Below are 15,505 nucleotides of genomic sequence, written 5' to 3'. Positions count from 1 at the left end.
TATGCTGATATGCCATGATTTTTACCGCCTTCTAAGGATAAAGGCTAGTGAAAATTACTTTTCAGATCTATGATGATTATATCACGAACTTCCCCCTCCATTTTACTCATTTCCTCCTCATTTTACTTAAGCCTGTCATCAAATGAAGTAAAACGTAATGATAGAGTTTATATTTACTGAAATTCTCATCTTCTAATATACTTTGCAGGGTACTGCAGCAAATTATAACAGAAAAGTTAGAGGCGCCACAAGGAGACAACAATGACTGAAGAATCTAGAGAACCATAAATTCTTAAGGATTCCCTGATTCAGTTTCACCAACTGTCAGAAAGCAAGTGTGAAATTAAATCCAATTCATACATTATGCACAATTAGGTTAGATTAAAGACAATCTGTCATTCTAAACTGTGAAAAGCTTTGCTGGCTAGCAGTGAAACTTCAAAACCTCTCTCATGCATCATTTGGCATTTCATTTCACCCCTTATTTCAGAGGAGTATGACAGATGCAGCAGAAAAATTATTGAGCAGTGATGGTAATTACCATTTATTTTTCCTCCATCTGACTGCATTCTTAACTTATTCGTCTTGTGAAGTAAGCACATGCAGCATCAACACAATAAATACCAGATGTATACGGAATGCCAAAATATGGAGAGTAGCAGTGAGAGATCTTGGCAAAACCCAAAAGTATCAAATTTTAGGTGAGGTATGCAGGTTGAGTGATTTGGAATCAAGATTTTTATACTTTTTCTGCTTGGAGTTTCCTTACAAACTTAAGTAAAGCTAGGGTAAAAAATACACAGTAAACCAACTGGAAAGAACTTCAGTGAAAACTTCCTTGCTCAAATATTATTTAGAGAGACTATCACATCTAAAGCATGACCTTGTCCATCAGGCTGCTTACACGGTAGATCACCTTCATTTAGCAGAAGATCAGAGCAATTTGTTACCGCGAGGTGAGATGACTGCAAAATACGTTTGTTCATCCCACTAGTACTCTACAAAACAGAACGTAAAATGTCTACAAGTTAACCGTAAGCATCATGAAAAAGCAAGTGTTTTTCACCTGTCCTTCACATCCAAGTGAAATTAAATTTGACCTTTCTGACTTGATTAAGTCTTATACTGAACCCTTAAATCCCTCTGCTTAACTGCTTAACTTTCTCTACTCAGAAACTGTAATGTTGAAAATTCACTCGGAAATTATGGAAAAGAGATATAAATAGGAAATTAACCAATCCATTTTTTAAAGGGTGAATGAGGAAACCAGAAAAATCCATTAACAGACTCTCAAGTACAGATGTGTTTGTACAAAAGGACCAGTGCTTTGCCCAAAAATTTGCTTTATTTCTGGTTAAGCCTACTTGCTGTTCAGTATTCACTTCCTCTTGACGTTTTTATTCTCTATATTCTCTATTAAATGCTAGTGCTCAGTCAAAAATAGGGCCATACACTACAGACACCACAGAAAGTGGTTACCATCCAAAAAACAGCACAGAAAATAGCTAAAAGGGACAACGATGTGACAGCCATATTCATTTTCATTATCCACTACACGAAGGACGATTTTGTCATCGAAATGCACAACTGGACACTGCACAGTTGACTTGAGCTAATTTAACACATAACAGTGAAGATAAGCATTAAAAAAAAAAAAAAAAAAAAAGGTGAGCTCATTATTCTGCTACACCTCGGCTATACATTCCCATTTTCGTTTTCCTCTCATTTTTTACATGGAATTTGAGTGAACTCAAACAGATTATTTTAAAAAGTATTGTTCTTTCTTTCAGCCAGGTTAGTTTTTGCCTAAATCAGTGCTCTGATTCTGCTCACCATGTGGCTACATGCACGGTAGGACTGGCATAAAAGCAGGGGTGAATACAAAGGCAGTGCCAGAGACAAAGGAGGGATGCTCCACTCCGTCCTTCACTGGTGGTTTTCACTTATCTAAGCTCAGACCATTCATAAATCACGTACTCAATTACATGCCGCCACCATCAAGCTATTTATCTCAGTATGTTTCATTTAAAATAGGAATAGTATTACAAGAATTCTCTCCCCTATAATTAATTTGTCCATTTAATCTAATTCATGGTTTAGGACATCACTTTACATTTTAAATGTCAAATGCAACACAGGTAGGCATTTAAGCGCTTTCATAAGTTAGGCCATTTTTTTCTGAAAGAGATTTAGCAACAAGTAACTTTCTGAAAGCTCATCTACGGTTTAACTTCTTAGCAGATCTTACTCTGCAAGGGTATCAATGAATGTCTCTTACCTCAGCTGGGACACTACTTCCAATCTTTAAAATGAAATACTGCATTATATGCAGTCTGTCACTAAATATATTCCTATTTAAATAAACAGTCAAGCATTCCCATACTGTTATGCACGTATACAGCACTGAGAATGACTTCTTCAAGCTTGTTCGCACAACCTAGAAATTATGATGTTAGTATCAACGTGATTGTGGAGCCATATTAATACATGTACAACAGCTGTGTACAGCTAGCCAGAAGCAGTGTTTCACTCATTTCTTGTGAATGTACAAAAGCACAGGGAAATAAAATAATCACAAAACAAGCTAAAGGTATTTGAAAATATAGAGTCATAGAATCACCAGGTTGGAAAAGGCCTCTTGGATCATCGAGTCCAACCATTCCTATCTGCCACTAAACCATGTCCCTGAGCACCTCGTCTGCCTATCTTTTAAATACCTCCAGGGATGGTGACTCAACCACCTCCCTGGGCAGCCTCTGCCAGTGCCCCATGACACTTTCTGTGATTTTTTTTTTCCTGAAGACTGTTTCTCAAAATAAAAGGCATTTTGCTTGCAAATCAGTATATTTTCTGGAATTACCTGAGTTTCCATGTTTATTCTTAGAATTCAATGTCAGAAGAGAAACGAGCGATTCTTTTAGTATTTTCTAAATGCTTCAAATAAATTGTAGTCATAATGCATCTATTACCATGAATACACATTGCACTTGTGAAGACCAAACACTTCTTGTATAACAGTTCTATTTCTACATTCAATCCACTCATTTAAAAACAAAATCAACTCCCAAAGCCATTAAAATTCCCCTAAGGCTCCATTTCACAATCGTATTCAAATAGATAACATATTTATAAACTGTGCTGTTCATGGTATGCTACGTATACACACGGCATCTGAAGATTTGAAAGCAAATCAAAATAAAGTCTCCACAATAAATGTACAAAATGTAACTGTAAAGAAGCTCAAATATTAAAACCAAAGAAAGAAATACATTCAGTTATCACAAATAGGCAAGCTATTCATAAAGCACCATAAGTTTATACATTTGTTTTGCAAGTATACCAGGCTCCTATGCCTCCAAATGGTAATTTATAATCATACATCTTATAAGTTGCCTATAGCAAAATGACAGCCAAGATAATCAAAGAAGAACAAAAAGTTTTTTGGCCATATTTGGAAGATGTCAGATGGCATGCTTAAAGATGCATTAATATTCTAATATACTTTCAGACTAAAAATGAATTTCCAATTTTTATTTTCCTCCTACTGTAACATCATAACTAATACATGATGAAATACTCAGAGACAAATTATTGAGATTACAAAAAGTAATTACACATCTCAGTGCTAACGATTTACTGTTTAATCATTTCAGACAACATTAATATATTGTATGCATAGTAATACTGCCAAGATGAAAAAGACAGACAAAATCACTGCCATGCAATTCCATTATCTTTTTCCGTATCATCATCTAACATCTCAGAAACTCCTGTTCTCTCTCTTTCTACCTTCACTTGGGAACCGTAAGTCCGGCAAAGGATCATTCCTTGCATGTGCTAGATCCATGCAGCATACTACTAGCTTTCCTGTTCTTAAATCATCAGGAAAATCATCTACTTTACACTAATGAGGCCTTTATTCTATGACCAAAAAAAAAAAAAAAAGCAGTTGCCATGCAACAAGATGAGATCAGCAACCTGTAACATGTTCGCACACATACAAACTGGAGGTACTGTCACAGCTTGTCTCCTTCAGGCATGAGACTGCACTATTATTATCTGACATACACATTCCTAAAGATGCCCTCTCTTCTTCTTTATTTGCCTATTCAGTGCACACTAAACATCATTCATGGCTGAGCTCTGTAACTTAACACTGCTTCACAGTTCTTTCATTTTCTATCATCTAAACCACATCAATGAAATTTTAAAAAGGAGGAAAACATTTAGAATACTTCATTCATATTAATGCGTGTCCCTGGCTGCATGTGGAAAGAAAATCAGAAAAGATTAAGATAAATAAGCACTAAGAAACTGAAGTCAAATGGGAACAGAAAAGCTTAATACATATTTTCTATCAATTCTGAATTAGAATACATCAGTGTAAAAGAGACAAGAGTGGCTACGGCACAGCCGATAGCGAATTTGTATCAGCACAGAGGAGGTGCTGACCAGAGGAGAAAAAAAAAAAGAGAACAGCTAGGAGGAAAAAGAGAACCTTCCCAGCCACTTAAAGAACAGAAGTGCATACTTTTTTTATTTTTACCAGAAGGATCTCGTGTGCTTACAGACTTAAATTGTGCCAAAACTGTAAGCAATTCCGTAAAGAAAAACAAAAGGATCCACCCTTTTATCAGGCTACAACACTTCTTACCTCTCTGACCCAACTTTGCAATGTGGCACATTTTCCAAAATGCATTGGAGAACAGAAATTCGTGTGAAATGTGCATCTGAAATAACCTTCATGGGAGAAATATTTTTTGAGGAGAAAATGCACCTCATGAAATGGGGGAGAACAGTGAGCAGCACTGAAGACCACGATAAAACTATGCAACTCTTTCAAAGCAAAAAACTATCTTAGAAAATACATATATCATCCAGACATATATTTGCTCATGTCCAACACACATAAACAGTATACACTAATAAACCAGACATTTCTGTAAGAAGTATTTCTCAGCTAAGCAGATAAAGCCAAAATTTCTGAAGGAGAATCCTCTCCACATGGACTGCACAAAGAAAATCCATGAAAATTCAAGACTGGAAAATAAGTATAGATGACTATAAGACCAAAATGCTTCAGAGGGAAACACAAACAGGGAAGCAACATCACCCATTTTACCAAGTGATGTCATGAATCATGTATCACAGAGATGCTAAATTCTGTTTAGCATGAGCAGCAAGTCAATATTTTACTATTGGATTAATGAGGATTACATGAACAAAATACCCAGTTTCAAGCATTGGCAGCCTTCTCTTCTCTACCTGCCCAGAAACAGGAAACTCTGAGGTAAGGTTTTCACAAGTAAGCAATTTTACCACATTTCCAAATAAAGGCTCATTTAAGAAACTTCTGTAATGCTAATGTTCCTATATAAAGGCACAAGTGGTAATAACCTTTAACAAGAAAAAAATGTAGGGTGGAAGGAGAAAGAGGCTGAGGAAATTTTCTGTCTCCAATCACAGCACACTACTGGGATGTGACACAAACTGAGGGTTCTGATGTCCCATGGAGCAGGGGGGCAGGTTTCTCCTCCACATTGGAGTGGTAATATTACTGGAATACTCAGACAGAGAGGCATCAGCTGCTCTTCACAGATATAAGAGACTAATTTCCACTCCCAAAGCAATTTAGCCCAAATTATTTGACTCATTAGAAAACAAGAGTGCAAATCCTAATTTAAATCCATGTCACTCATCTAAGTTATGTTAAATTAGCATAAGATAAAAACTGGAAGAACTATCATTGCTCCCGCCTGAAGAGAAAAGCCAATCATTCAGGAAGAGTTAGGAAACCTCCTTGATTTTGACACAGGTTGACCAGACAGAAAAATATAAAAATACAGACAATTTATGTTCTTCTTTCTCTGAAGCTCATGGTAAAGGCCACTGTACAGAATAAGACAGCCACACGCTACTCAAAGGTCAGTCTCTTCGTTGGCAATGCCTGTGGGTCCTAAAAAAATTTCCTCCTCTGTCTCCTTCAATAAGGACAACCAAAAACCTGTTTGAACAGGGTGTCCTAACTTGACATTGACAGAATGACAAGCTACTGTAACTAACGACACAGTCCACATGTGCTCAAGTCTGATTACTAAGAAACAAAAAATGGCTGAAACAATCTTTACATTCATACTCCTACGGGGCAGAATGCAAGCCCCGCAGGTAGAGACCTAATAAATGACCGTCTTCTGTTTTCCTACATGACTAACTGTTGTAAGTTCAGTTATCCAGAAAATTATGCTCAAAGGACTCTAATTCATGGCTGCAGAGCTACAGAAGTTTCTGCAGAGTAATTCCCACTTCTAAAGAACTGTTGTGCAGAATATCAGCTTCCACTAAAAAAAATATGATCCTCGTCTTGATGGGATACATAAGTCTTTAAAAAGCATTAGCTGCGTCTACACTGAGGCACCACCTGAAAACCTAAATCAGTAGCCTGAACTTTGGAAGAAAGCTGTTTCATCTCTCTCATCTCAGCTCCAGATCCTTGGGCTCCATAGCTCCAGAACTGAATTTCCAGCTCTCTAAAAAAAAAAAAATATTCAAAGAATCAAGTCTTTTGCTGCCAACTGAAGAGCCACCCTTTCTTTAGTTCACCTTTCCCACTGCCTCTTGGTCCGAAAATTTCACCCTATTAAGGAATGCAACTGATTGATCCCCACAGTTTAGAATGGGGCAAAGCAGAAGATGACTAAAGAACAAAATCTGGAAGCCAACTGCCAACTATGAGGAGACAGAAATCTAGATTGACAAGATAATTCGCTTAAAGAAGGGTTCTGTAGTGGAAATCGGTTGCAAAATCCATCTTTCCAGATACTCACAAGAAAATTCTGCACAATGTTGCCAAGACAACACAGTGCAAACTGAAGGCTGGGTACCATGTCGTACTGTTTGGAGACCACATTAATAAACTCTTTTCCATACATGAAGCAGTCATTGAAATACATTACAATGAGTACACTTATCTATGATTCATATTTTTTACACCAAATTCAATGATACAGTTGTTTCATTTGTATAGTCCTAATGAAAGGACCATTGCTCCTATGTGGAAATAATAATAGTATGACCGAATCAAAATATTACCAACACAGTAGCTGCATGTTTTAGAAGACACAGAGAAGGAACAGGAATCCTTTTAAAGGTAGTAGTGTATATTAACTGTGCTATAGAAATTGGGGAATTCCTACCAGTAGATTTTAACACACCAAGTCTTAGAGTACCCAAGATCTCATTACAATGTGCACATAATACAATCATGTTTTTCAGCAGCCATAATGTAGTAAGCACTGTGAGATTTTTGTCCTAGTGCCTGCTGCAGACGTTCATACCTTATCGGATAAGGCAGCTTATTTCCAGGAAAAAAGAAAACCTGCACAAACTTCTCACAGTTCTATCTGCTAGCGAGCTGACACTCAGGACATAGCAGGTTATCTCCAATTCAAACCTGCTACGCTTGCGTGCTTTGTAATTTTGACTCCCATTGTACATGACCGAAAGAAGTTGTATAGAAAATTGCCTCTTGATTGAGATTTTACGCATGTCAAATTTTATCACTGAATTTTCAGTTTCAGCTCTGTTTCATCTGAATTTTCCTATACATCCTCTAAGGGAGAATCTGAAAACATTTCTATTTAGAAATAAGAAGAAAAAAAAACCTCTTTGCATCCTATACTTATGAAGAAATGAAAATCTGACTTCTTAACTTTTTTTTTTTAATGTCAAAAGCTATGTGGTAGAATTTCATTTTATTTCTTTTTACTATAAGATACTGAAAGCAGTTGAGGACGTTTAACACAAGCTTTCAGAACCGTCATGCTTCCATAGTTCATCATGTCCTCGTGGCTGTTAGCCATCTTTAATTCTAGAATTCAAAGCTTGCTCCAAAAACAAGGTAATACAAACTCACATTTCTTTATGGACTGCTGCCTCTCCCAAGGATGTGACACAGCAGGTACACCTCAAACACTGTTTCGGTATTTTCAAATAGATTTGGCAAGGTGCCCTGTAATGTACTTACATGGAACACTGAAACAGAGCCACTGTATCATTTCCTTAAAACATAACTATACATAGAAATAGAACAAGGTCTGAAGTGTGTGTTCTTGTTCAGACACAATATCACAACATATATGTGAACACAACAAGAAAATTCATCTCTGAGCAAGAAAAGCTCAGTTTTCTAAACTGAATTTGCAATGGCTTCATGGATAGCTTGGGGCAAGATACTTGTCTTTCTCAATTTCATGTCTGCAAGACTGGAATAACTTTGCTTCACAGGGGTGTTAAAGGATTAATTTGCTTGTGTTTGCACAGTTACTTTGAAGATGAAAATTGCTATTCAAACTATAAGTGTCATAAAAAATAAGCAAAAGCTAAACACCTGCACAAATTCAAAACAAGATTATCCTCTCTCCACGTACAGAGGAGCACAAGATCTAAAAGTAGGATTCTTTCATCCATTGCCATGTCTACAAAGAAAGCAGCAACTGCTTATCAGTCCTTACTGCCGCAAATCCCACTTACCACTCACTGATCTGGTGGCATACATTCCACAGCTTGTAAGATGTGTTTACTGTACTTGTAACACAACTATTAACATTTAAAATAAGCCTTATTGATGAAGGCATATTAAAATAAATCAAAGTTTTAATCAATCAGGCTTTCCAGATGTAGCTGCTTTGAAGTCTCCCAATGAAAGCTTTCCTTTGTTTCAAATAACTGTTTCAACCGACACCGATTTCATACACTCCACAAATCTTCCACAGACAAAATGAAAGAAAATTGTATGTACATTTCTTTGCATATTCTCAATTTATTTCTAGTTTCATCACACAGCAAAGAGCTTTGATGATACCTTACTAAACACGAAGAAGCAAGTATTTTACACTCCCTTTTTATTTTATAATATTTTTGTTCATCAGCCTTTTGTTTTCTTTCACTCATACTCATTTTCAGCTCCATCTCTAGAAAACTAATCTTTTCCCTTTTTCCTCAGTCATAAACATGGGACTAGACATAAGCACATCATACAACAAACACTAATTACCTCTCCTCCATCTTCTGATTTAGTTTCAGTGGAAAGAGCCAACAACTGACATATAAATGCATTATGTGAGATCAACAGAATGCAGGTAAAATTAAGATGCTAAAATTTCTTAAAGTTTTGCAGTGCTTTTGCTTTGGAAGAATGCAGACAAATATCAAATTGGGGAAAAAGTAACAGTTTGCCGGACTATCAAATGTCAAAATCATTTTCATATCTAGAAGTAAATCAGAAGCTTTCAATTGTGGACATAACAAAACAACAACTTCAGTTGCATTAATTACAAAAAATGTAATTAATCAAATAATTTTGTTATTTTGAGTTGAATTGTCCTATTAAAAAAAATCCATTTTAAAAACTTGTTAGTTCTACATAAAATAGCTAATTCTCTCAACCTCTTCATGCTAGAAATGATTAGGGATTTTATTCTGTGCTTTGAGTTGTCATATTTTTATTTCTGAGATAGTTCACAAAATTGTTGTTTTTGAATTTTTGGGTCCTCTATTCTTTCATCAGTCACTAACCTTGCATATTTCTAATATGAAATGAAACAGCTAATTATTTACTCTGTAAAATATTTCACATTGAACACGTACAGCTTTAACCTACTGTACTGAAACCCAGTACTATTGGACTGAAAAGGCTTTTCCAGGACAGAAATTTATTCCCAACAATATTTTACTAAGTGACAGCCACAGCCGAATGTGACGTAAGTTCTTGTTTTTTCCACACTTAACGGGATATGTTTAGTATTCTACCGAAAAAGAGGTTACTGGACAGCAGGAAGGAAGGCTGCCAGTCAACAAGTTATGGGTGAAGACCAGCAGGTAGACAAACATGCATGCTGTTGTAGTGAGCATCTGCTGGAGACATCCCAATCAGGATAAGGCCTGTAGGTGAGGCCTTCTTCAAACAAATGGAGGAAGTCTACATTTACAAACCCTTTCCTGATGAGGGACTTTAAACACTTTAGTATCTTTGGAAGGACAAAAAAGCAGGGTACCAGTAATCCAGATTTATGCACTACACTGATGATAATTTCTTTACAAAGGTGCACAAGGAACCAATACGGAAAAGTGCTCTTCTGGACTTCATACTTCCAAACAAGGATGAAACAGTCATGAGCAGCCTTGGCTGCAGTGACCATGAGATAGTGGAGTTAAGGATTCTGAAAAGAGGGAGCAAAGCAAAAGCAAGACCACAGTCCCAGAATTCAGAACAGCAGATTCTAACCTCTTCTGAGATCCACTCAGAAGAATCCTGCAGGATATAGAGAGAAAAGGGTTCCACAAGAGCTGGCTGATATTCAAGGATCACTTCCTCCAAGGACATATGTAAGTTCATGGGGCCTCGCAAGTTGCATCCATGAGAGCTGAGGGAGCTGGCTGATGTCATTACAACGCCACTCTCAATTACTTTACATGGGTCATGGAGACTGGGAGAGGTTATTGAAGACTAGAAGATAGCAAATGCCAGTCTTCTCTTCAAGAAAGGCAAGAAGTAAGACCCGGGGAACAACAGGCTCACTTACATTCAACAGCATGCATTTCTACAGAAATCTCTTGGGAAAAAAAATGGGTCTTCATTCTAATAAAATTACTAAACACTCTCAAATACTGTATTTGAAATGGCCTTAATTCATTAAGTCACGCTAGAACTTAATTTAACAGCATATTGTGAATATAAAAATCAAGAAATATACTACACTCTGAGCTGGGCTGGTGGTCATCTTTCAGAAGTCTCTCAAACACAGTCTAACCCCTACACACTGTTGAGTACAATTATGTCCACATGTTTGTTTTCAATCTCTCATTGATACCTGACATACATCTCAATGAAGGCAGTAATATTAAAACCTTTGCACTAAACATACATCAAAGCTATAGGCGATTATACATATATATGTGCACATACATAGACAGATAAAAACACATGCTAAACTACATGCAGTAACATTGCTTACTGCCAGTTCAGTAGATAGTTAAAGACATCATTTGATCTTTTAATCTTTTCTTGTCCCTCCTATTTATCGATTATCTGGCAGATTAAATCAAGATTAAATTAAAAATGACACTACTATCTTCCAGTACCTTCTCAATATTTATCTAAGATTGCAGGGGTTTTTTTAATAAAAATTATACATTTTAAACCTTCTCAACTGATCTCACTACATAACATAAAGTATAGATTAACTAAGGAGTTTTCCACTTTTTATTCTAATCTTATATATTTGCTATCTGACACACAATGGGGGAATCAAAATGTTTTTCTCCATACACAGAGAGACGCCAGCGAAAATTTGCATCTCAAAACAATGATACATGGAAAAGAGAATCACAGAATCACTAGTTTGTAAAAGACCTCCTGGATCATCGAGTCCAACCATTCCTGTCTGCCACTAAACCATGTCCCTGAGGATCTCATCCACCTGTCTTTTAAATACCGCTAGGGATGGGGACTCCACCACCTCCCTGGGCAGCCTCTGCTAGCGCCCAATGACCCTTGCTGTGAAATTTTTGTTCTGATGTCCAGTCTGAACCTCCCCTGGCACAGCTTGAGGCCATTCCCCCTTGTCCTGTCCCCTGACACTTGGGAGAAGAGGCCAGCTCCCTCCTCTCCACAACCTCCTTTCAGATAGTTACAGAGAGCAATAAGGTCTCCCCTCAGCCTCCTCTTCTCCAGGCTAAACAACCCCAGTTCCCTCAGCCACTCCTCGTAAGACTTGTTCTCCAGCTCCTTTACCAGCTTCGCTGGTCTTCTCTGGACGCACTCCAGAGCCTCAACATCCCTCTTCTAGCGAGGGGCCCAGAACTGAACACAGGATTCGAGGTGCCAAGTACAGTGGCAGAATAACCTCCTTGGACCTGCTGGTCACGCCATTTCTGATACAAGCCAAGATGCCATTGGCCTTCTTGGCCACCTGGGCACACTGCTGGCTCATGTTCAGTTGGCTGTCAACCAACACCCCCAAGTCCTTCTCCTCTGTGTGGCTTTCTAGCCACTCTTCTCCTAGTCTGTAGCACTGCAGAGGGTTGTTGTGCCCCACGTGCAGGACCTGGCATTTGGCCTTGTTAAACCTCATGCCATTGGTCTCAGCCCATTGGTCCAGCCTGTTCAGATCCCTTTGAAAAGACTCCCTGCCCTCCAGCAGATCGACACTTCCTTCCAGCTTAGTGTCGTCCACAAACTTACTTAGGGTGCACTCAATCCCCTCATCCAGGTCATTGATAAAGACACTGAACAGGGCTGGACCCAGCACTGAGCCCTGGTGGACACCACTCGTGACCAGCCTCCACCTGGAGTTAACTCCATTTACCGCCACTCTCTGGGCCCAGCCATCCAAAGAAGGCAAAAGAGTGCAACTGAGGCAAAGAAGGCATTAAGTACCTCAGCCTTGTCCTCATCCTTTGTCACAGTTGTTCCCTTTGCATCCAATAAGGACTAAAGAGTCCTTATCTCTGAGAAGAGAGATTCATGGAAGGGAATGTGGGAAGAAAGAAAGGAAGGAGAGAAGTTTTGTAATACTCTTCCTTAGATTAAATAGCAATAATGTGCATAAGCAGCCAAATCTGAATCTGATCTTGTAATCACAAAATTTAAAAACATATTAATCTACAATTATATGGAGATACATTTAATCAAGCCCTAATCCAGAATTCACCTGGGATTTTTGACAGTTAGACACAGATTGGTACTCTCCATTGCAGTCTAAGTATCTAATCCTCCTCTAATGAAATAAATGGGAGACATTCCAAAATAAATCAATAGAAGTTGGATGAGATCCATACAGAAACATACTAAAGATGAAGGAGTCTACCCTGTGCCAGATTGTCTGTTTTTAATTACACAAAATACACGTGCAAAAAACTTAAACCTAGATTCCCTAAATACCAAATTTTCTGTCACAAAATAGTCACGCATTTAGACAATATAAAATACAACTGGAAAAAAATACTGAGGCAAACTTTCTTTTCTTTGTTTTTTGTTTCTGTTTTTCAAACACAGGTGTCAGAAAATACCTTTTGGTTTTTTAATACACCTTTTAAAAATGCTTTGGTTTTAATATACTCTGAAGTCACTTTTCAGACCACTTCCGAAAAACGTTCTTCCCTCTTAAGCTTTTATTTTCACACTTGGTCCTGCCTATTTAAATGTTCATGGAAACAGAAACCAGTTCTATCTAAAGACTCAGGAAACAAGTCTGAAAACTTCTCCTCACAGTATTTTACAAATGGTATTTTAAAACACTCACCAGTTTGCCACCAGTGGTCCAAGACAGGTACCTTGAAGACCTTTTTTGACCATTCTAATGTGTCCACATCACAGTGCTCACCAGCTACAAATAACGTTCTGAACCTTTAAATAAAAATAAAAAAGTATGTATCTTGATCTGGATGGGGAAAGGAAAACAAGAGAATTCAAAAAGCATCTCTGGTAGGTGCCCTGGATAAAGAGAAAAAGGGAGCGTGGACTCGGTCTTTGTATGCTCCTTCCTACTGAGGACCAATTAGAATGTTAGCAATCTAAATTTATGCTACTTAAAACATCATGTAAAAGAAGCTTTATTTTCTGGAGGCAAAAACCTTGTGACACCAGAAGCAAGCACTGTCACTGGAAGTAAAGAGAAAAAAATTAAATGTTTTGGACACAGGAACTGGGTAGATATTTGTTAGGCAAAATCTAAAAATGAAATACTAAAAAAGGTTCGAAAAAGGTATCAGAAAAATTAGTGAAGAAAGAAACAGAACTAAGAGGAAATACCTGTAGCATAACTCTTAGTTTTAAAGTTTTATTAAAGTTCCATTTAAAGAGATTTTAGTATTTACTGAACTGTTGAATCATCTTTCTATAGGCCTTTGGAAACGAGTTTCTGGGGATGCAATGGGACATAAAGCCATTTTCCTGTGGAGAGGCAGGCTATATATGCATAAACAAAACAAAAAATAAAGTAATCCTACTAGATACTGCAAATCAGAAGAACATTCAGCAGCCTTAGGTCCCTGACTGCAGTACTAGACTTCAGGTCATTTGACTGGACATCTTGGAGCCAACTTTGGCAGAGAAGAGATTTAAAGGTCCTGACAGATGTGATCTGCACGTTTGTACCACTAAATCAAGCAATGCTACACAATTGAATATTAAACCCACACACAGTCTTCAACTTCAGAATCTTTTAACAGATGTTTAGTCACACTTCATTGTCCTTCATTAAGCATTACAAATTCACTTCACACCCTGTTTAGAATGATAAGGTCCTCTATGTCGGTGGTAGCTTTCTTAAACATGACTATCAGTACTCAGAAGCTAGACATTACCATACATTAATGCATGCTGCTATGGTTTTGATCCTTGTAACACTTGCTCAGTAACTGTATTCATGTCAGGGCAGATTTTTTTCACTTATTTCCTAATAAGCAATTTAAAACCCTAATAAATTGCATATGGTACAGCCTCACTTTCACTACTGTGTGCAGTTCTGGGCCCCACAGTTTAGGAAGCATGTTCAGGTACTCAAATGCATCCAGAGGAGGGCAACAAAGCTGGTGAAAGGGATAAGGAACATCCTATCCTACAATCACACAATGGTTTGAGTTGGAAGAGACCTTAAAGATCATCTAGTTTCAACGCCCCTGACATGGGCAGGGACGTCCCACTAGATCAGGCTGCTCAAGGTCCCCTCCAACCTGGCCTTGAACACCTGCAGGGATGAGGCATCCACAGCATTCCCTGGGCAACCTGCACCCATGCCTCACCACATCTCCAACAAGGAAATAATTAATCCTCTTTGGGCAGAACCACAGAACCTGATAAATTCAAGTTCATCGTGTACAGATGAAAATGAATGGCCAGCTATACTGAGATGAACAGCTGATTTATATTCAGTACTTTGTCATTAGGACATGACTAGTTTTATAGCCTCTGTTGTGACGGCATGTTTTCTATTGACAGCAATGCATGATATTTATCTCATTATTAGCTCTTATTAAAAAAAAAAATCTATGTTGAACTAGTTCTCTAGGCTTCTTCAATTGTCCACAAAGAACAAGAGGCCACTTTGCAAAGTAATTTACCTTTAAGAGAAGGGTAAGATTTATTTTTTTATGTAACAAAACCAAAACAAAAACCAAAATAAAACAAAATCCAAGGCCCTAGAGCAACACTAACATGACTAAAGTACAGTACAGAGATTTTAAGTCACTCTTTAAAAAAAAGCAACAGACACTCTTATCAAGTTATTGTATTATAAATTGGAAGGGATGTTCCTGCATCTCAGAAAAACGAAATACAAAATGTCTGAAATTAGTAGACATTCTTATTTTTCTGCACACTTAAACATATCCCGATTTAAGCAAGATTTTGAAACAGAAATCATCTCTTTGGGAAATAAAAGGTAAAACTGAGGGAAATTTCCTTTCCCCATAACATTTTTGGTTTCATTTTACAGATACATCACAA

General features: G+C 37.5%; 1 protein-coding gene across 6 annotated transcripts in view; it reads right to left on the bottom strand.

The window, feature by feature from the left end:
• Positions 1-15,505, bottom strand: part of ACSS3 (acyl-CoA synthetase short chain family member 3) — a 136,532-nt gene that overhangs the window by 29,585 nt on the left and 91,442 nt on the right. For all 6 annotated transcript variants that reach the window (XM_054080114.1, XM_054080125.1, XM_054080105.1 and 3 more), the window contains one exon: positions 13,302-13,405. In XM_054080114.1, the coding sequence (XP_053936089.1) occupies positions 13,302-13,405 (104 nt within the window). The remainder of the gene's footprint in view (positions 1-13,301; positions 13,406-15,505) is intronic.

Source organism: Cuculus canorus, chromosome 1, assembly GCF_017976375.1.
Source record: "Cuculus canorus isolate bCucCan1 chromosome 1, bCucCan1.pri, whole genome shotgun sequence".
NCBI classification, from domain to species: domain Eukaryota; kingdom Metazoa; phylum Chordata; class Aves; order Cuculiformes; family Cuculidae; genus Cuculus; species Cuculus canorus.
This window is presented reverse-complemented; position numbering and strand designations above follow the sequence as displayed.